We start from the raw sequence: 23,500 nt of genomic DNA on the forward strand, positions 1-23,500 counted from the left end.
AAATGCGTGAGTGTTTCCATAGATGCGATTGTAGCTTAATTCGTTGTGGAGACGTCGTGATGTGCAGGACGCACGTACCAATGGCAAGTTTGATGGCTTTTTTTGGTAAACATATCTATGAAGCAAGGACAAGAGTGCCATGTCACGTTGATTACTTAGCATTTGAAGGGAAAGGTTGAGTTTTATCTGCGTTACGCTTGACTGATAGTTGTAATCGTGGGAAATAAATCGACTAGCTTGATTTTGGACAGCTTCTAACATGCGGATTAAGTATTCTTGATAAGGAAACCATATGGGAGACGCGAATTCAAGCTGCGGACGTACAAATGTTAGAAACGCGTGTTTGCAAATTTCAGATGGGCAGTTACGCAAGTTGCGGCGAATATACCCGAAAGATTTGGAAGTGTTTGCGCATATGGTTGTGATATGAAAGGCCCAGGAAAGGCTTGGTGTAAGATTAACGCCTAGATATTTGTATACTGATGCCTGAGACACTAGGTTTGTATTTATGTAATATGAAAAGCTATGATTTGAATTTTTATGCGAGAATGTCATTATTTTACATTTAGATGAGTCTCATTTGCCAGGCATCACACCTATCGGTAACGAGCTGAAGGTCATGCTGTAGAATGAGGTGATCATCAGGGCTCTCAATGGGTCGGTATGATATACAATCATCGGCGAATACACGTATGCAGGATGAAATTTTACCAGGTAGATCATTGATGTAAATAAGAAAAAGCAAGGGTCCTAGCACAGTACCCTGTGGTACACCGGAGGTGACATATGTAAGGGATGACGTATAATCATTTACGATTGTGAACTGCTGACGGTTTGTTAGAAAGTTTCGGATTCAAGAGAGTGTCAGGCTGTCTAATTTAAGAACTGATAATTTCGAAATTAAATGGCAATGAGCTACGCGGTCGAAGGCTTTGGAGAAATCAAGAAATATGCAATCTGTCTGAAGGCTATGATCAATGTTAAAATGTATGTCTGTAGTGAATTCGAGCAACTGAGTTTCTCATGAAAAGCCCTTCCTAAAACCATGCTGATTAGCAAAGAAAGAATTATTGCACTCCAGATGGGTATATACATGCGAAGCAATGACATGTTCAAGCATTTTGCAACAAATGCTTGTCAAAGAAATCGAATGGTAGTTTTCTGAGGAAATTTTATTACCACTTTTGTGTACTGGTACGACTTTTGCTATTTTCCAGTCTGAGGGAAGCTGACCTGATGATGAAGACTGGCAAAAAATATGACACAAGATTTTACTAGATATTCTAACTGTATTAAGATTTTGGAGTTGATATTATCAGGACCTGATGAACTGGACAGCTTAAGTTTGTTAATGAGACCTGCGATACCTTCTTCTGTTACGTCGATGGGCTCTTTGTACTGATAATCTAGATCTGGGACTTGCGGAATGTTTGAATGGTCTTCTGTAGTGAATATGGATGAAAAGAACGTATTAAAGGTGTCTGCGCAGTCCTTGTCACTAAGAGGAACTTGATTTCTGTCGCATAGGGATATGTGGTGTGAGCCGTTATTTCGTGAGATCACCTGCCAAAACTTTTGGGGGTTGTGTTTGGGTAGTGATGGTAAATCATGTGTGTAGTATTTATCCTTGGCATCTGCTAAAGCTGAACAATATTCTTTCAAAAACAGACTATACCTATCCCATGCCGCGGGCAAGTTTGTACGCTTTGCATTTGCATATAGCTTTTTCTTTTTATTTCTTAACCTTCGAAGGTTTTTGGTGAACCAAGGGTTACGCTTATCGACCGATATCCTCATTAGCGGGATATACTTTTCCACTAATGCACACAGCTTTTCTTTAAACAGAAGCCAGTTTTCGTGTATTGACTGAGCCGAGAATGAAGGTAAAAGGGCACTAGAAAGAAAAGTTTCAAGTTCTTTGTTGATTTTGTCATAGTCTCCTCTGTTGTAGTCACGGATGGTTTTGTTTGAGACGCCAATAAACTGCAAGGGAATATTAAAAGTAAGTTGTAGCAGCTTGTGGTCACTGAAGCCATCTAAGCAGACAATTCCGCCAACCGTTCTGGGGGCGTTAGTGGAGATTAGATCTAAAATGTTTGTGCCACGAGTAGGTTGGGTAACCATTCGGAACAAATTGAAGTCTAAGGCTAACGAAATGAACTCCACGGAAGTGCGACAAGTGGATGATAGGTTTTTCCAGTCAATGAGAGGAAAATTAAAATCTGCAAAGAGATAAACAGTATCAGCTGAACATCGCTCAAGAGCTTTAGAGATATTACTACGAAGTTCGACAAGAAATTATTGGTCTGTATCGGGAAGGCGATAGCAGCATCCTATCAGGGCTTTGTTGCTGTAGGTTTGACATTCCGCCCGTACAACCTCAATACTAGAATTTATGCTTACAATACGTGACGCCAATGTTCTTTTGGTACCCAGGAGTACACAGTGACATTTTTTCCCACTGCAATCACACCTGAACATGTTGAGTGGGCTATGATGTGGAAATATTTCATGATCGGTTATTTCAGGGTGCAGCCAAGTTTCCGTGAAAACAACGATGTTTGAATTGCAGTCGTCTAGAAATGCAGCGATAGTGTCGCGTTTAGGCAACAGACTACGGATGTTAGTGAAAGACAGTGATAACGACGGTGCGATCACAGGTGGCTTCGACTCCCTGCAGTTGCAACCTCCTATGTCAAACATTCCAAAGATGGGAGCCGACAGGTGAAAATACGGTGTGCAATAAAAGTTGTTTGACCCGTTCACTTCCACTGGTCGGCGCCGTTTTACTCCCTGTATTCTGTGCCACGTTTTTTTAGCTTGGAGGCAGCATGAGGTTCTCCCTAAAATACACAATAGTTGCACTACAGGCATCGCAGCAGAAAAAGTATGCTATTTTGATTAAATGCATTCAAAGTGACTTACGGATGTGAAGAATTTTAAAGCATGAGAGAATGTGAAGTGAGACTGTCTCTGTGCTTTCACTATCCTTAAGGGCCTGTGAAAAATCAACATGGTCGCTTTCAGCATCACTGTCAAAAACAATCTGCAGAATGTTCCCCTCTCGGAGGCCTCAGCTACCCCTTGTCTTTACATTTGCAATGAAAGATATGTGTCTAGGCTCAAAGAACATTTTTTTTTTTTTTTTTTTAACGGTTGGTTGCTCTGAAGATGTGGACATGTATCTCCATCTTGTGTCAACAAGGCCAAACAGCAGGAAATCTGCTTGCAGTGACTGCCACATATCAACAAAGTACAAAAACAAGCACTTTCTGCCGGCACTGACACTTTGGCCTCATGCATGTGGAAGCGAATAGGTTAAGGTGGCGGCCCCACTCCGGCGGCACCCGCTCCGCTTTTTAGCCATTGTTTACTGGTGCACTGTGCTTGCTCTGCCCAATGGACGAATATGAGTTGTATTGCATTAGAAAGCTTACGTTCTACGCTTTCTAATGACAGCTAGTATTGTCGCCTAGTCTAGAGCGTTATGTCATGGCAACGGAAACAGTGTGAGCAAAAAACTGAGTTTTTGCTGTAGAAACTTCCGTTTTACTGCCAGTGCGGCAAAACTGTTCAACATAACGAAATGAAATTTACTGAGCCTTTTAATGAAGCATTATGCAAGGTTTCTATGAAGAGATATTACCAGTAAAGCAATTAGAAATTGATGCATGCTCCAATAAAAATGGGCAAAACTATGAAAGTTTGTAAATAACTTTTCTTCTGTTCTGTGCAGAACAACAATATTGAATGGGCTTCCAGGCTACAGTGTACTTTATGTCTACGCGAAGTTGTTTTGTGTTCTCCATGAACAGTTCATGAATTATTACTACTTCAATTCGGCAATTTATGGCTTTACTTGGTCAGGCATTACCGACGAAGGGATAAAACTATCCAAGCTGAAACTCTGAAATCTTCAATATTCAAGCAGCAAGCCTTTTTCTGGGTTTCTATGAAGAGAAAATTGTCGTAAGTTAATTAGAAAATTTGCAGGACAGCAGTGAATTTAGCTCATTTTTCTGCATGCCAGGTTCGTGCAAATTTACTTTATTTTTCTTCTAAAGGCTAATTCACAACAAGTATTGCACATTAGCAGGACCATGTAGTGTCTTGCAATTACCAGCACTCACTAACTTTACGAAGAAGTGCTTGAAACAAAAGATTTTCAAGAAATAATAAATCTCGCAAACATTTGTTGATGATGGTGCCATCTGTGAAAAAAAATATCCAAGTTGTTTCACGTCAGTTCCGAGGTTCGTCAAAAGTGGCGCCTCTAAACATTACTAAGCCACCAAAACACGGATGGGTTATTTCTCCAGATTTTAGCACAGTGGCTAAATCTAGTCCTCCTTGGTCTTCAATGCACAATGTAACCCCATGAGGCTGCTGAAAAAAAAGAAAGAAAAAAAAGAGAGGGAGAGAGAGAAAGAAGGGAAGATAGCGTGTTGCACTGCACATCATGAATGCATAGCTAGCAGGATAGGCTATTGTGCCAAGGATTCCAGGAATTGCTTGGTTGCTCGCCTTTGTACTCAGGTGACTAGAAGCGTTTTTGAAGTACACAAAGAACTTGACCTTGCCTCCGCATATTTTTGAGGCTCGTATGACAATACCTAGAAACCTGCCTTCCGGAAACCACGGAAACCACGTGGTGAGGTGGCGAGTGCTTGGCAGTGTATGTGTGTTTGACTATTTCACGTGACACTTTGCAAACACCTGTAAGTTTGCTTTGCAGCAAGAATATGTTCCTACAAAACTTTTCGTTCCCCGACTGCTTTTCTCCCTTTAAGCTTGTTCACCCCTCCACATTCCAACGCGGGCTCAGCACCAAGGCTTTTGAAAACATACTGCAGGAATGTCACGCCTCATTGTAAGTTCCCTCTTGCACTTAGAGAAAGGGGGAAACGATAGAAAGCAAAGACAGGGATTAGTGGTGAATGGAAAAAATTTATTTGTCTGCCCTTCTGGTAGAGGCTTTCCTGTGGAAAACAAACTTGTTCGCGCATGCTCTGTAACTATTCTGCAAGTTGTCAATTATAACAAGTCTTAGTGCCCCGACTGCCGCGAAAAATGCAGATGGCTGCGCGAGCTCTGGAGCTCCCAGCCGCGCGCAACAAACCAAATGTCACGTGTCGCGACGCAAGTTTTGAAACGCATGATTTTCAGTAGGTTGTCTTGTCGTCAAAATATGTATTGTATTTACCAGCGTAATAATTACACTCGCGTAATGGTAACACATCCGCTTTCATCATTTTTTTTTTCGAATGATATTGTACCCTCGAAAATCACTGATGTGACTGCCATTTGCTTGTTGCAGTGCACGGCAAACGATCTAGCAGAGCGGTAGCAGAAATAAAGCTGGGGCAGTGCGGAATAGTTAGACAACACGTGCACAATTTACACTCTATGAACTAGTAATTTCTACAAAAACTAAGTTTAGCAAATAATCTGTTTGCACATGCAGATCACGTGGTATCTTATTTTATAGGCACCCCTCACTGACCAAAGCACTCTACGTAGCTCTTATTAGAGAGTTTTGGGTAGATACGGAAATACGGTACGCAAATACCCTACGGTATGACGGTACCGATCCTCCTTCTCAGGTCAACCTCTTGCCAGTGAAGGCACCCCAACAACACAAAAGCTTTTTCAATAATTGCTGTGGGGTTGTCACGCCTCATTGTTGCCCGTCAGCCTACGCATTGTTAACGAGACACCTGTCGTTTGGGGTATGCATTGTCACTGGAACGGGGAGCAGCAAAAGCACAACCAACGGGAAAGGAGGAACGCTACCGTACTGCCTTACCGCATTTGCGTACCGTATTTCCCTAACTTGCTAAAACTCTCTATTTACTCTCATTATCGCCGGCATCGGCGGCCATATACACCTAGAAAATGAGACGTTCAAAGAACACATAGAAGCACTCAAACGTGTCCCTCCTATGGACCTTTTCAACGAAGGCTTTCTGGGGAGCTTCTGAGAGTAGGGATATATGTACGAGGTCAAGCGGCACATGCGCGACACCCACACTACATTTACAGTCGAACCAAAACTGATGACAGCGGAGGCATCTCTAATTACTATGCAAGCCAACACTGCCGGTCTTCAGGGCCAATGTCAAGCTTTCTCGAGAAGTCAGAAGTTGTGTTGGTTCAGAAACCGAATCACTATGTCTAGCAACCCTTTCGGCAGCATGGCTCAGCGCCTAACCGCTCTATTGTAAATAGTTCTACCTTTCCACGAGAGAGAGGGGGCGCCTCTTTTTTGGACACTTGCAGGGGAGTACAAAGGCTCTCTGGGCAGTGCATCTTTTTTTTCTTGGGGACCGGGGGGGAAGGTCGGGGGGGGGGGGGGGGGGAGGGCTTCAGGCACATTTGCAACATCCCAAAGGAGCTTATGGCAACAGCTGCACCCCTGAAAAGGAGAGATTAGTTGCAACAGGTGCAGGCTCTTCGCCACCGCCTGCTGCGACAATGAAGAGCACATTTTCCTCCCATTTTTTCGAAACATGACAGAGTGGCGTCGCCTGGTGTCTCAGGAAGAACTACTCGCAAGATGGCAATCGTAGAACCGCCACCTTAAACAGAGGCCAGCCAGTCTGAGGCACCTAACATCTGTTTTAAGCAACTTTTATGGCATAAAAGAGCGAAATCCACCTCTATTTTGCCAGTGGATGTCCCACCTTCATCAGGCAGCCTGGCCCTATGGATCTTGCCATAATTTAAAAGAGGGGGTTTCTAGACCTACAGCCACGCCCCATGGCCAGGAGTGGGAGCTTCTGCATGTACATCTGCTCAACAACATGGGACATTCTTGCTCACGGAAAAGAGAGAATGCAGTGGATGAGCATCACCGCTGCAAGGGGACCGAAGGAGAAAAGTACAGGTTACTGTTTACGGTTGACTTTAGCACATGGTTTTTATGGTATACTTATGCACTTTATTTTTAAATATGCTTTACCTTTAACGTGGTACACAAGCAGCAGCAAACTTGGATTTGCGCTCGCGTTTGTCAGTTCCGTGTCTTAACTTTGTCCCTGTCCTTTTAGCGCCATACCTATTTTCCTCAAATGTGGATTATTGGGAACTGGCAAACACGGGCACAGCCCCAGCATTTTTTTTTACAGGGGAGGGGGGGGATGTCAGCTTTGGCCACAGCCATTGCTGTTCCCCCAACAGAGGATTGGCATAAATGCTCCACCCAATAGTGCTTACTCATTTTTGTGGTGTCAAGCACTTCTAGAGTGTTTCAGACAGGCACATTTGCGTCACTGGTTTTAAGTCTGAAACTTCGTCCTGGTAAACTGGATTGTGACATCCCTGCTCAGCCAAATGTAATGTTTTAGGTAGTAACGACAAACTCTGAGAAAAAATGCTTTGAATGGAAAGCACAACTGTCTTTCCCAGGTGAAGGGCATGTGTAATGTGGGCAGAGCTTACATTTTTTCTTATGTTGCAACTGACTATAGCGCGCACCAGAATTGCACTGTGAGGGAGCGACCACGTTTCATGACTCACGCTAAAGGCTGGGACATGCATGTGACGTAGAGTGCAGCGTCTGCGTTGGGACGAAAGAAGAGACGTCAAATCCCTCCACTCATTCTTTACAGATTCAAAAATGGTAAGGCAATAAACTCCTATTCTGAGGTCAGCCGATGATTACTTGGTTCAGAAGCCCTTTAAAAAGAAGTGCCATTTTCCAGGAATTGTGTCAAGTGTAATGAATGCCAGCCTCTTTTGCAGGTGCCACCTGAGACAAGTAACAGATCACGTAACTTCTTTTTATTCCTATACGGTATGAAAACATATAGATGGGTACTTGCAACAAAACTGTATTATGCCAAACTCAGACTGGACCGTCAGTGTGTTTCTCAAAGGTCTTCTTCCTCTTCACCTGGCTCTGTGCCATGAGTGCCTGCACACTGGGTCGGTACGCAGGTGGCTGCATCTCTTCTTCAAGGGTGCACGTGATGGTCTTTGGCGGCGAAAGTGAAATGAACGTGGCACGGATAATGTCCACATCTCGTTTGATCTCTCCTCGCATCGCCACCGTCAGCTCCGGTGATGCATCGAAACGAAAAAGGAAGTAGCTGCAGAAAAGAAAGAAAAGAGGTGCCCCTTACGGTGACAACACTGCATTGTTAGATGTAAAGAATAATTACAGGTGCAGTGGTACCTTTTGCCACCTCTCACTATTTACCTTAGGCCTTAAATTTTAGAACATAGACTTCGCTGCTGCAAAAGTACTTGCCACAGGCAGGAAAAAAAAAAAGAGACAGCTAAGTGGACAGCGGCCATCTGGAGTCTCATTCCTACGCTCGCATATCCGACAAAGTAGACAGCTTTGCAAAGACAGCATCAGAGGCAAATGGCACACTACTCTGCCGTCCAAACAAGACGGCAGCTGAGTGGAATGCTTGGACCTTGTCGGTATGGCTGTCTGCTCACAAATGGACCTTTCCTGAAGTGCTTAATGTAAGCTACACTGAGTTTCTTATAGATTCGAACATGAACGGAAATAACAATTCACTTCGTTTTCCTTAGCTCTCCCTTGTTGACATGGTGGCGTTATGTTGCTTTTTTTTATTGAAATGATGAACAGGAGGGGTTGGTGCCATTATGGTGGCACCGGCTACTCCTCGCTTAGGAGACAAAAAATGTAGTAAAAAAAAAATAAGGGCACAAACAGTCGAACATAAAGTATGAAAGTTCAAATAGGGAAAATAAGTTCATATTATTACCAACAAATACAGCGCCTGTTGGTAAAAAGACCTATTTATTCAAGGCGAACTTGTGCCGTGAACTTAAGGAAAACACTCTTAAGCAAAAATTCGGCAGATCCCACGTACCGTGGGAGTCGACATTATGCGAAGCATGCGGGGGGTAGGTGACTGTGGCGTGAGTTTTTTACATAGCGACATGTTACAAAATGACGCTAAAGATATGTATAAATTTTATACGCGCACACACACACACATATATATATATATATATGTTGCAGAGCCTCACATGTGTTATATAACCAATTGTTTACGGTTGGGTAACGCTGCCAAAGGCAACGTGGGTATTACCAACACCAGAAGCGATAAGCTGATATGTAGTGCTTCTACGTGTCCCGAGAACGCACGCACGTTTCACGAACCCGTGTGCATGTGTTCAAGAAGTTCTTGAGAGTTCTTGAACAAGGGCATCATCACCGTGATCAGTGAGCACCAGCAGCTGGTCATGACTTGTTATAGGATCCGGTCGTGATCGTGGTGACGAGGGGTCCATGTGTAGTGAAGTATGTGGTATAGTAGAGCTGTTAGAATTCGTGGATACCTCGGTCATTGTGTCGACAAATTGTCTGTCGATAGAGCCGGCGACATGTCGGAACCTGAAGTCGCCATTCTGGTTGGTGAGGTATAGGCCGTCGAGGCTGGTAGGCCTGGATAGTGCTACGTAGACCAACATCAGCGGATGGTGTTTGTCGTATTCGTAGACTACCTGGGCGTATGTGGGCTACGTAGCGTAGTCTACAAAACGGCTGTCAATCAATCTGACATCATCCTCGGTCAGCATGAGGCCATCGCCCAGCGTCGTAAGACATGAAGAGGACACTGCGGCATTCTGGTGGACGAAATGGACCTTACGGGGCGGTGATGTGGATATCATATGTAACTTTCGGTAATGTATTCCTCCGGGATCGAACAATGCTTCAGTATAGCTTCCTGAGTAATAGAAATACAAACATAATGTTTATTAGACTGCTATAAAACCGGAGCCAGCACTGGAACTACAGACGTTAATCTGATATGACGCCTGTATCGTAGGAGTACAAATCGTAAGAGTATCATGTAGTGTTTATTGCTTCCTTGTAAAATTAGATAGCCAGCACCACAACCAAAATTCCCGTTGCACCGATATTACGCCTGCGTAGGCTGTTTTTCCAAACCAATTTATAGACCTGGCGTGGCTCAGTGGTAGAATACCCGATTGCCACGTAAAATGCTTGGGTTCGATTCCTGCTGGGATCCTAATTTTCATTGTTTCCATTCATTGAGTCAACACTGCCGATGTTGGTTTTCCTTAACGCTCTAGCATTTAAGTTACCAATGTCTGTTCTCGCCGTTCTTGGGTAGATATAAACTGTCAATCCCCTGTGGCGCATACCCGTACACCGCGGCCCGTGGTCAACGGGTATGTGCCACACGTGTCTAGTGGAAAGGGTTTGACGACGTACGCGAGAGGATTTTAACGTTATTCATGTCATGACCCGGCAGTCATCTTCGTCAAATGCTCTTACCCTCCCATGCAAATTTTGGTCTACACCAAGTTAAGGAGGCGATCATGAGAGCACCCAGACGTAGGCGGCTAGATAGATAGATAGATAGATACGTAGATAGAAACGCTCAAAGTGCCAGAGGTTCGCTAAGAAATGCTTCGCATTTAAAATGTTCCACGCAAGCTCGACTTCGTTGACCTCTTCTTTTCGCCCCCAGTCGCGAGCAGCTCATACCATGAGCCGCCAGTCTTCTTCTTTTTACCACGTGGTGTGTTGACACGCGCACTCCGCCGTTGCATTGGGCGCTTTGCTTGCCATTTGTTTGGTGGCATTTATAAGTACAGGAAGCGGCGTGCCTCTTCGGAAGATGTTGAATAGCTTGTGGCATTAATCCCCCTCCTAAAACGCATCGTCCCGATGCGTCCAGAGGGGCAACAGTTTGGAATGGTAGGGCTTGTCTTGATGTTTGAGCACGTGCGTCAATGATGTTGTTCAGTGCTTCGTAGTAGGGTTTCATTCGTACTACATGTACGACTTCTGGGTGATTTCATCGTCATGTCGAGCACACTTGGCCTTCAGGGATGACCTCGTAGTTTAAAGTACTTATCTGGCGAAGTACCTTGTAAGGGCCGAAATAGCGCCGCATCAGCTTTTCAGAAAGGCCACATGCACGTACAGGCGTCCACACCCACACTTTGTCTCCGAGGTTGTACAGGACATCCCTTCGCCTTAGATTATACCGATTTGCATCGACGCCCTGCTGTTAAATTATGCAGTGCCTTGCCAACTGTCGGGCCTCTTCTGCCCTTTCTATGTATTCGCTGATGTCAGCGTCATCCTTGTTCGTATTGCTTACAAGTAACATCGCGTCTAGGTCGTCACCGTCCTACCGTAAACAAGTTGGAATGGTGTGAAGTGCGTCGTCTCTTGTACTGCGGTATTGTACACAAATGTAGCATACGGTAAAATGCTGTCCCATGTCCGATGTTCGATGTCCACATACATGGCGATCATGTCAGCGAGAGTTCTATTGAGCCTTTCAGTTAAGCCATTTGTCTGCGGATGGTAAACTGTAGTTCTTCTGTGGTTGGTATGCGTGAGTTTCATTATAGACTGCATCAAACGGGCAGTAAATGCCGTTCCTTTGTCGGTTATGACAGCCTTAGGTGCGCTATGTCGTAATACTATCTGGCTGACGAAAAACTGAGCCACTTCATTCGCGGTTCCTTTTGCGAGAGACGACGTCTCGGCATATCGGGTCATGTAGTCTGTCGCTACAATTATCCACCGCTTTCCCGATGATGAGATAGGAAAGGGTCCAAGTAAATCCATTCCCACCTGCTCAAATGGTACTTTCGGGGGCTCTATCGGTTTCAACAGGCCTGCTGGCTTTAATGGCGGTATTTTGCGCCTTTGGCATTCTCGGCATGACTTCACATAGTGTTGTACAGAATCCATTAACTTTGGCCAATAATATCTCTGGCGGATTCTCGCTAAAGTCCGAGTAATACCCAAATGTCCAGCTGATGGGTCATCATGACACGCTTCTAATATTTTCGCTCGCAGTGATGATGGTACAAGAAGCAGAAATGTCTCACCACTGTGTTCGAAGTTTCTCTTGTAGAGCACGTCATTCCGGAGTACATAGGAACACAATCCGCGGACGAAAACTCGCGGTACCTTTACATGCTGACCCTCCAAGTACTGAATGAGCAGGAGCAGGTCCGGGTCCATTCGCTGATGACGGGCCATCTCAGACACGTTGAGAGCTCCGAGAAATGGGAAATCTTCATGATCAGAAGATGAAGACTCGACTGGTCCACGTGACAGGCAATCTGCGTCATTGTGCTTGTGGCCGGACTTGTAGACGACGGTGATGTCATATTCCTGCAGACGCAGGCTCCATCTAGCAAGTCTTTCTGAAGGGTCCTTGAGATTTGCCAGCCAACACAATGAATGATGGTCGCTGATCGCTCGAAATGGCCTGCCGTATAGATATGGACGGAACTTACTGATGGCCCATACAACTGCGAGGCACTCTTTCTCTCTAGCTGAGTAATTGGACTCGGCATTCGATAGAGTGCGGCTTGCATACGCAATAACTTTTTCTTCTCCATTCTCCATTCTGCCACTGAATAAGGATGGCGCCGAGACCCACGTTACTCGCGTCGGTATGAATGTCCGTTTCCGTGTCTTCATCAAAGTGAGCCAAAATAGGAGGAGACTGCAAACGGCGTCGCAACTCAGAAAAAGCGTCTTCTTGTTCTGTGTGCCAGATGAATGCTACACCTTCTTTTGTAAGCCGTTTCAATGGTTCAGCGATCTTGGAAAAGTTTTCAACGAAGCGTCTATAGTAGGCACAGAGGCCCAGGAATCGTCTCATCGCCTTTTTGTCTCGTGGCTTCGGAAAGTTTTCTACTGCTGTGATCTTTTCAGGATCTGGGCGGACACCTTCAGCACTAACAATGTGCCCGAGGAAGCGAAGTTCGCGAAATCCGAAGTGACATTTTTCCGGTTTTATAGTCAGAGCTGCCGCGCAAATGGCATCCAGTACTGTTCTCAATCGCTGCACGTGCTGCTCGAAGGTAGAGGAAAAAACCACTACATCATCAAGATAGACGAGGCAGGATTGCCATTTAAGTCCGGAGAGGACAGTGTCCATCATCCTTTAGAAGGTAGCGGGAGCAGAGCACGAACCAAAAGGGAGTACTTTGAACTCATATGGCGAATTCCATTGGGAGAGCAGGAGCACTCAAAAGCACGCTGAAAGTGCTCTCTTCAGAGCCGGCGTGTTTCAGTGGTCGAAAAGGAGTTGGAACACCGTCATCCATTGGTAGAGCGAGAGCGCTTCTGCTGCGCCGAGAGCAGCGAAGAGCAGTTCAGTCTGCTCCCCGTTGAAAAGCGGAGTGAGCGGAGAACGCAGGAAGTCACGTGACTTGTTAACGTCATATCTGCTCATACCCTCCCAACAATCCTCCTCACTTGTTTGTATTTCGCTTGCTCGTGTACGGCGGCAATGGCGGCAGCGAAGCGTGTGTGGTGCTCTGGCTCCAACAATTTTGACGTCGTTGCGGTGGATTCTGGTAGTGTTCGTCTACCTTGCCTGTCGTCAAATGCACGGGGGACGGTGGCAGCAAAGCGTCGTCGTCTTGCCGAAATACTTGACAATCTTGAATTTCGGTTCGGGACAAGCAAGCCCCCCCCCCCCCCGCCCCCCCTTCAAATCTGGTCGGATTATCCTTCCCCGCAAGGGGGGCGCTTGCTCGGCATTTTACGGTAAGACTAGTGGGCTAGGGTCCTTTCAAACAATCACTAAACGCGTGGCCGCGCGCGCAAAAATGCATGTGCGACGTGCGAGCTCAAACAAGCAAAAAAGCAATCAAATTCACTTTAACTTCTGTAGTAGACGGTGGCTGACGTTGCATCAAAGAAAGCAGGATGCGCTGAGCTTGCGATTCCATCATGTAATAGTAGGAAGCGGCAACTTTGCAGGATGGCGAGCAAGCGAGTGCGTCCTACCGATCACTGCCACATGTGCTTTCCCCGACCGCCCGGCTCAGATCACACGTGCTTCGCAGCAGAGGATGCTGGGATGCATAACATTTCTCCTCACTCGTTTTTTTTTACTCCCTCCCACCTGCTCTCTGGAAGCGTGCTGCATTCCAGTGGCAGATCGAGTGACACTGCTCTCAGTGCTCTGCCCCCCACTCCTCACTGCACAGCGCCCCTACTCCTGTTCTCTCAATGGAATTCGCCAATAGAGTCCATCGGGTGTCACAAATGCAGTCTTCTCGCGATCTCGTTCGTCCACTTCGATTTGCCAGTATCCGCTCTTTAACCCCTTAACTGCTTTGGACGAGCAGAGCTCGTGCTGCCCAAACTGTCCCCAAAGTGCTTTGGGCGAGCAGAACTCGTCCTGGCGGAATAGGTACTCCCCTCTAGCGTTCAGGACAACAGGCGCTCTTCTACAGCTTACATTGCGTGTAATCCACCAGATGGCAGCATTTACTTGACAATTTATTTTTCTCCTGCAGAAAGAGCGCAGTTTTTTTATGAAAAGATGGCTTGCGGTGGCGGCCACCCATGCATAGCTGGCTCTTCAACACGAAAAAGAAGCTTTTCATTTTCGTCATCTCCTTTGAGTGATGATGATTCGGATACAGATGTTTATCTTGTGTCCGGAAGTGAAGACAGTGATGGTGGTGAATTGAGCATCTCCTCCAGTGATGATGAAAACAGCTTGGAAGCGAACATCATGAGTGCTCGCCAGTGGATCCTGCATGATGCAGACAATCCTCCTGTGAAGCCTCCTCGCTTTCATTCTTGGCCATTCCAGATAAGACTTTCAACTTGTCATCGCCAGATGACCTTATGGAATATATTCAGCAGTTTCTTCAAAAGCGCTTCATTTGCTCTCGGAAGCGAGGAGAAAACGGGAAAAAGTTGAGAAACGAAACTCGCTTTTGGTGCAGGAGCTGCAACAGGCCCCCTTGGGTTATTCCGTGTTTTGATTTGACTAAGTATGTGGTACAAATTTTTTTTTCAACATCGACTAGCTACTTTTCAGTACAATCAGATTCGAAATCAGCAATAAAAAAAAGGCACTTTTGGTTGGGAAATTTTCAAAAAAATAAAGCACTTAAGGGGTTAAATCCAATGATGAAAAGAAGTGCGCGTTGCGTAACTTATCTAAGGTGCCGTCAATTCGTGGTAGTGGATAAACATCTCGCTTCGTGACGAGGTTCAGTTTTCTGTAGTCAACACAAAACCGCAGGGTGTTGTCCTTTTTGACCAGCACTACCGGTGACGCCCATGGACTATTGGATGGTTGTATCACGTCATCCTTAAGCATTTCTTTTTTAGGAGGTTGATATGGCTCCAGCCAAGTCACGGTGATACACAAGCCAGCGTCGACGCTCACCCGTCTGCTACCGCGGCCGAAGGATCGACCCCCGAGGGAACAACACCAGGGCGTAGTTTACAGGGTGCCGTGTTCGCAATGCCCAGCTAGCTACATAGGCGAGAGCATGTGCTTCCGAGAAAAAATGCGCCAACATAAGAACGACGTCAGGAAGATGGAAATGCAACGCAGCGCTCTTGCAGAGCACTGTGAAAAGCACGACCATAAGATCGACTTCGACGGCGTTTCTGTTCTGGAAACAAAAAGGAATCTGGGAAGGAGGCTCTTGCTCGAGTCGTGGCACATTCAAAACACGCTGGCAAATGTGAACCGGTCCCTGGGAACAATGCCCTCGGTTTACTTTCACGGCCTTCAAAACGTGAGGGAAAGGGAAATCCGGAGCCGCGGTGGAACAAGTCGGGGAGAAGCTTCCATGACCAAACCAGTCAACCCCTGAGGAAGGGACCGAATCGGTCCCGAAACGTCGGGCTCTCTTAAACTTGGCTGGAGCCATATCAACCTCCTAAATATTCCACCCAGCCAGACAGATTTCTGTCGAAATGTTTACATTTAAGCATTTCTTGTACTTGCTTCTTGATGGCTTCCCTTTCTTTTGGCGCTACTCGGTACGGACGTTGGTGTACAGGTCTAACATGTTCTTCGACCATGATGCGGTGCTTTGCGATGGGAGTACGTCCGACTTTCAACGAAGTGGAAAAGCACTCTGCGAATTCTTTGATCAGGTTCACAATCTGCTCTTTCTGTGGTGATGACAGCTCTCTGTCAATGTCTATTGATTGGAGAACACTTTCTACTGTCGCAGAGGCTGGCGGTGCTTCATCAAATGTACAAACATCCGCAACTTGCACATATTCATGCAGGGATGCTATGGCGGTTCCCTTCGCCACATGCTGCACCTCATTTCCAAAGTTGGTTAATAGGACATCCGCACATCCGTCACGAAGGTTCACGAGACCTCTTGCCACGCATAGTCCCTTTTCTAGTAGCAGTCCGATGTTTCCATCTGCTAGTCCATCACAATCATGGAAAACTTGACTTCTGACAAGAACTGTCACACTGCAACGGGGCGGCACGGTGACATCTTCGTCCACAATACGGAGGGGTGAAACGATGGGTTGCTCCGTATGACACATGGCGACGGCATTCTCTGTAGAAAACGAAACTTGAGATTCTTGCAAGTCGATGATTGCGTTGTTTGCTTGCAAGAAGTCCATGCCTAGGATCAGCTCATGCGAACATTCGGGAAGAACAATAAAGCTGCCGACGTACATGAATCCTCTTATCCCTATCCTTGCGGTGCACAGTCCCACGGGGCTAAGTGCCCTCCGGCAGTACGTATCTGAGGTCCAGTCCATTCAGTCAGCACCTTTTTCAGCTTCTTTGCGAGCACGCTACTGACCACTGAGTAGTCTGCACCAGTGTCTAGCAGCGCAATCGCCTCGAGGTCATATATGGTGACTAGCAGTTCGGAGGTAACGTCGCCATTACTGCACTTGTCTGTAATTGCGCCACTGCCGTTGTCCAGTCGGGTTAGCGGTGGAAGGTCTTCAGTTCTCCGAGTATCAGCGGCCTTGCCTCCACAAGTCGCTGGCTCTAGTTTTCCCGTCATGGGCTAGGGGAACGACGCCTCGGGAAAGTTGATGATGGACGAGGACTGGGCGACCGATAGCGCATCGATGCTGCCGACCTTGGTTCATGTTGGTGGGTGTCCCGAATGGTATGGCGCGAAGATAAAAATTCTTCGCTTTCGTAAGGCCGCTCACCGTTCCGAGGACATGGTGCATTAACTGGGAAGCCACACAGTCCCACTCGACGATACTGACAAGCCCGATAAAGGTGACCTGCCTCCCCACAGTGGTAGCATAGGGGCCGCCGGTCTGCAGTACACCATACATCGCTCTTACGGGGTCTTGCTTCCGGCATGGGCGGTGGCGTATTGTGAGGAAACGTCGAGGGCGTAACAGCAGCTTGGGCAAAGTTCGTGCGTCCGAGGGCCTGTCGTACAACTTGTGCATACGACAACTGAGGTTGAGGTTCCGGTTGTGCGCAGTGCAGTACCTGAGGCTGGGGGTTGAAGAATTGCTTGCCTTACTTCTTCACGCACAACATCCGCAAGTGTGGGCATCACTGGAGCACCTTGGGCACCTTGGGTCAGTTGCATTTTCTGCAGCTCCTCCCTTACGACAGCCCTCACCACTTCCCGCAGGACGTCGATATTGCTGGTGAGAGTTGCGGACACCGCGCTAACCGAAGAGACGCTCACGTCCCTGTTGTACTGCCTTCTCCATCATCGCTGCCTCGGATCTAAACTCTGCCACAGTGTGCTGCGGATTACGCACCAAGCCTGCAAAAATCTCCTCCTTTACTCCGCGCATCAGGTGCCGCAACTTCTTCTCCTTGGCCATGTTTGGATCGGCTCGGCGGAAGAGCCGCGACATGTCTTCAATGAACATGGTCACGCTCTCAATGTTCCGTTGGTTCCTCCCCTGAAGAGCAGCCTCTGCCTTCTCTCTGCGGTCTGTGTTCGGGTAGGTAACCAGCAGCTCCCTTCGGAAGTCATCCCATGTCAACAAGGACGCTTCGTGGTTTTCAAACCACGTACGCGTCAAATCCTGCAGTGCCACATAGACGTAACGAAGTTTCCTGGCTTCGTCCCTCGAGCCAGTCCTCGGCATCTTTGAATGTGTCGCCATGGAAGACCTCCGGTGTTCGAGGCGAATCCACGATGATATAGGATGGAGATGGTGTCGCTTGAGCAGTCATCATAGTGTCGTCTGAGCTCACAGTCTCCGCTGGTCTCAACGAATTGAAGAGAGGGCCAAACTCGGGCTGCTCACCACGTAGGCGGCGACTTGTGCGTTGATGGATAGGCGTTAATTCTGCTGGCTCCAGTCGTCGGGGATCTGGACTACGCTCCCTAGCCTGTCATGGGCTTGGAATCATACCCCGCACTTCCACCAGAATGTTACCAACAAATGCAGCGCCTGTTGGTAAAAAGACCTATTTATTCAAGGCGAACTTGTGCCGTAAACTTAAGGAAAACACTCTTAAGCAAAAATGCTCCACGCTAGCTCGACTTTGTCGACCTCTTCTTTTCGCCTCCAGTCGTGAGCCGCTCATACCATGAGCCGCCAGTCTTCTTTTTTACCACGTGGTGTGTTGACACGCGCACTCCGCCGTTGCATTGGGCGCTTTGCTTGCCATTTGCTTGGCGGCATTTATAAACGCAGGAAGCGGCGTGCCTCTTCGGAAGATGTTGAACAGCTTGTGACAATATGTACACAAGTAGTGCAGCACAAGTTCAAATAGGTAAACTGAGTTCACACGGTCTTCTAAGCTGTCAGTGTAGACTACACACACTGACCAACTAGGCAGACATTCAAGCCACACTAATGTGTATGGGGTAACTTACTCATAATTTCTGCTCCGGATATCATCCAGCATTACCTTGTGCCATCGACACCCTCCCAACTTGGCCCTCACTACTGTTCCCTATTGACCTACATACATAAATAAAATCTGTCCATATGTATCTAATTATGCCTGAAGGAAGGCTTCTGAAAAATGTTTTAAAAAGATGCATTGCATAAGATGCTGGTACCAGCCTTCTTACCTTTGAAATGTGCATATCTATAAACTGCTTACAGGAAGTGAAGGGACTGAGGAAGTTGGTGTATTAATCGTCTTATCAGATAAGGTTGCAATCATAATTCTGTGACAAGCTTAGACTAAGGTGGGGATGCCCAATAATATACAGATTGTCATTTTAAGGACAAATTATGGTGCACCTCAACAAGGCACAGCAATTCGTATCACTCCGTGCAGTACGAAGGCTCGCTCGTCCACCAGGCTGCACGATGTATCAGTTTGTGTGCCATTCAAATGCATTTTAAGAATGCAAATCCTGTTCAAATCTTGAGAAGAATGCTCAGTTTTATCATTATAATTCACAGTTCTTGTATTTCCACTAGGGTCCAGTCACACGTTCTGGCTGGCTGTCAGTCCCGGATGTCCAGCGTGCAAGCAAGCACATTCAGATGCTTGGCACGTTTTCCATAACGTGTGATGGTTTCCTGAAGAATTTCCTTTGTGCAAGCCAATGCTTGGCGTTTTTTTTTTCAAACCACTGATGGAGTGTCGTCTAGTCATTGTTCATTCGGGTGCAAATAAGTACTTGAAAAAACATTTCATCAATTTAAAGAGTTGTGCACTTTGACCTCGTTTATTTATCTCTAATGTGCTGAAATGCTATATGCATTCCCTGTTACAAACATTTATGATAAACTTATGATGATGGGGACAGGAAGGAACACACAAGTGCCTAACCAACAAGGCCAGATGTCAACCCTAGCTTAGATCAATAGATGGTTTCTGCTGCGATTTATATGCCATTTCTGCATCTCTTGATCATCCGTTGTCATTCCGCGACATGCTGAACATTTTTCGCGAACTTTCGTAGCGACTTGCACACCTTTTCCAAATGGCCAATTTTCTCACATTTTCGACACTTATGTGTCTTGGCCTTGCACTGAGGGCTATTTGCAAGGTGCTCCGCCGAACCACAACGATAGCATTCCTGCTCTTTGAAGGATCGTTGACTTTGACTTTGCGTCTTATAGCATGTGCACGTGCTACAATGCTTCTCTCTTTCCTTTGAATTATCTTTAACACGATGAACTTGTGATTCCTTTCGGGACAGTTCTCTGGCTTCACTTGTCGCCTGATCATGCTGTTTTGCAATAGTAAGGGCCCTTGAAAGCGTTAGGGACTCTTCCAGCAGAAGGCGTTCACGTAAATACTCGCTGGTCGTTTTCTCTATCAGCTGGTCGCGTATCATGTCGTCCGCCAAGTCACCGAAATCGCACGCTCCTACTAAACTTCTCAGAGCGGAGATGTAATCCGCCGCAGTCTCACCTGGGGCTTGTGTACGTCGACGAAACCGGTGACGCGCAGTAGTGACGTTCACCTTGCTCCTGAAATGACCTTCCAGCGTCGCGATGGCACGGTCGAAGTCATCCGGGCTAGGAGACGCCAACGTCCCTTCCGTGGGGCTCGAAGCCGCAAGGCCCGGGTCGTCCGTTGCCGTCAGAGTCTGGAAGATGCGCTGTCCTTCCAAGCCCAAGCAGTTGAGCAGAATCGCCTTCCGCCGAAGAGCAGGTAGGTCGGAGGCGCCCGAAGCAACCATGTAATTCTTGAAGGCTTGTATCCATTGCTCCCAAGGGATGACCGGGTGTCCAGGTGACGGCAGGAACGGGGGTGGCGGTTGTAGTCCAGAAACACTCATCGTAGAGGACGACAGGCGAACGTACAACACTCACGAAGATGAAGGTCAGACCGGTAGCACATGGGCTCGTAAATCTTCGTCGCCAAAATATGTTGTGTCGTGCATATCAATTAAGACACATCAAAGGAAACATTCGTTCCTCATTCTTTATTTCTTCTTCGTCGTCTTCGCTGAGGCGGCCGCCGAGCACGTGCCATCTCCTGGCGCCGTAGTCGGCAGTGACGCCTTATACGACAATTAGTCTCACCGTAGCGTCCATCCGAAAGAAAGCAAGCTGGTGCAACGACGTGCTCCTTCCGGTGGCAAGTGCTCGGAGTTCAACATCAGTGGTCCTTCCCTTCGCCCCACATTTGATGCATTTATGATTAACACTTTTAAAACAGTAGGCTGACACGGACCAGCTTAATTCGTAATGACCGGAGAATGAGTGCAACAGAGCTCAATATAAGTAAAAATAACCAGACATGTACACACTGACAGGTGAAAACAATGAACGTTGAAATGGCCATATATTCTCGATAATCAACACATGTGCGCATATAACTGCGCAACATAAAGTCGCAGAAAGCCAACTCCTCGGTATGTTAAGTTCAGAATAAAAGACTCGCGACAAACCTTCCGTGCCAATTCGTGCGACCGTGCCTGCTCATCTTGAGAGGAAGTTCTTTGGTGCCCAGGTTCTGGATGTAACGGAGGACGGCTCCATTCTTCAGTACATACTCTCCCATGCGTTTGAGTGCACTTGTGATCTCCGGCTGGAAACGAAAGAAGCGTTTGGTAAACGCCGGTTTCTTCTTCTCGAAGATGGCGAGAATTATTTGAACTTACTTTAGCCATCTTACGTAAGATCATAGTCATTTCGTAGGCCGGCATGATGCGAGTACAGCGAGCATTTGCTTCTTGGCCGAGCCAGTACAGTAGACTGTAGAACCAGTAGAACACTGTAGAGAGCCAGAGAACATGGCCGAGCTAGAGTGACCTAGAATAGGGGGAGTGTCGAAAGCGCCGGCTCCCGCGTGGGCCTTTTGCCGTGAACTCCCGCGCCGCGCCGCTGCTGCGCCGGACCCATGGGCTTTCCGCGCTCGGGAAGCGCGCGGAAAGCGAGGGGCGTCTGCTACGCGCTGTAGTTTTTTGCGCCGCGTTTCCGCACAGGGCACTTGAAGTCTACTTAACTTTTCTAATGCAGTGCGGAATGGAGCTTATCCATCTTTAGGCGTTGTGTTAGTGCTGGGGCAACAACAGAACGCAAAAAATCAGTGTGTCAAGCGGCATCAGCGTGGCGTAGTTCCAGTCACAGAGTTAGAGAACGTTGGTGCGTGTGTAAAAACGCGCAAAACAGACACGCACAAGCAAAGAACGAAAAAAAAAACCTTATTCGCACGAGTAATCGGGCAATAGCATCACGCATGCGCGAATTAAGAGTAATAAAAAAAAAATTGCACGCGCAGTCAGCTGAAATACTTGCGCGCAGTGACCGCTTCACACTACGAGCTTTTTACTCATGGTCGCCACTGGTTTGCTAGCCATATGCACACCGCTTTATTCGACAATTCGTTAGCCTCCACTAGCTCTTTATTATGGACGGAGCACACCGGGAAGACGCAAGGGAAACGAAAAAAAGAAAAAAAATAGTAGAGACGGCCATACGACCGCAATGCTGTTGGCTTATTTTTGCTCCTGAGGTAGCGTAAGACAAGGTTCACCGTGCGCAAACATTTGAAAGAAAAGCAATGCCAGGTAAACTAACCTTATTCCACAAGTTTTTGCATAACAGGCGTAATGTAGAAAATGCTTAACATTATCCAGATATCATGAAACAAAGTTACAAATGCCCCCGTTCTTGCTGTACAAGCTGTCTGAACGAAAATACGGTAAGAAATTGACAAATAAAATTGTAATATCTCAATCACTTCAGAAAATTGTTCAAATGCAGAGATCCCTTATGTACCTAGCCAGAAAAAATGCAACATGCGATAATATTATATATATTATCGCATGTTGCATTGGATCGCTGAACGTCAGTATGAAACGTTCGCGCAAGATGCGTGCATTGCTTCAAGCCTTAACCATACGAAATGAAAACAATTTCAAACAACTCATTCTCAACTTCAGATGTTCTCACGGTTCTCGGAGCTTAGCATTCGCCCGGTTCAGAGACTTTACGAAAAGATGTGGACGAGTAGTTACATAAAATACAAGTTTCTGCGGCAGTTGAGTGCGCGCCAACAGGGCACCCGACCGCAATTTCCCGCTTTTTCGTGATGACCTCAATCATTATAGCGTCCAACACAAGTTCGTGCTGAAGCTACGGAGTACCTAAATAGCGAGTCTGCTCATCTCTTGAATAAATATAAAGAGATGACCATAAAGCAAGCCTCTTTTGTCCCGCAGACGCGTGCAATCAGATGCTCTGAACTGAGAATCACGTTTGTTTTCGGGCGATCGCTCGTAACATGAAGTGAGGCATACACGATATTGCACTGTTATCGTTTCATTTTCTTTGGTTTGTCTTTTTTTTTAAGGCTAAACATCATCAAACACCAAAATTGACCGTCGGAGTCCCGCGTAGCCAACACGAGTAATGCACAAAATCACCACGCGATGACGTCGAAAGAACTTGTGACGTCACTATGACGTCATATGATGACGCCATCACATGACATAGTCGCTTTGCATTGCCTCCGTGATCGGGGGCCGATCACGGATGCAATGTAAAAGCAGGTGAGGTGCAGAAAGCTTGCAATGCCTTCGATCCTGTCGGCAGTCGAAACCACGTTATGTGCAGAAAGCTTTCGGAGTGGGGCGAGGGAGTTTCAATGCATTGACTGACGAAAAAGACGATGGCTTTCGTTTTCGAGTCATCTCAGGCGAATGCATAAGGGACCATGTTTTTTTTTTCATGTAATTTTTTCGCATACATTTTACCTATGCGGTCAGTTCTTCAACATGTATGGGTAACTCTAACATGTTGACATCGATATTGGTGACCACCAAATTTTTTATAACCTGACTGAAATAAAATCGTCAGACC

General features: G+C 46.6%; 1 protein-coding gene across 1 annotated transcript; it reads right to left on the reverse strand.

Moving 5' to 3' along the window:
* Positions 1-7,843: 7,843 nt before the first annotated feature.
* On the reverse strand, positions 7,844-21,424 carry LOC119397057 (probable 28S ribosomal protein S6, mitochondrial). The gene is made up of 3 exons (XM_037664489.2): positions 21,298-21,424; positions 21,085-21,224; positions 7,844-8,090 (listed from the first exon to the last, which is right to left on the reverse strand). The coding sequence occupies exons 1-3, from the start codon at positions 21,340-21,342 to the stop codon at positions 7,847-7,849; spliced, it is 429 nt and encodes a 142-aa protein (XP_037520417.1). The 5' UTR covers positions 21,343-21,424; the 3' UTR covers positions 7,844-7,846.
* Between the last annotated feature and the right edge of the window lie 2,076 nt (positions 21,425-23,500).

Source organism: Rhipicephalus sanguineus, chromosome 6 (genome assembly GCF_013339695.2).
Source record: "Rhipicephalus sanguineus isolate Rsan-2018 chromosome 6, BIME_Rsan_1.4, whole genome shotgun sequence".
Taxonomy (NCBI): Eukaryota; Metazoa; Arthropoda; class Arachnida; order Ixodida; family Ixodidae; genus Rhipicephalus; species Rhipicephalus sanguineus.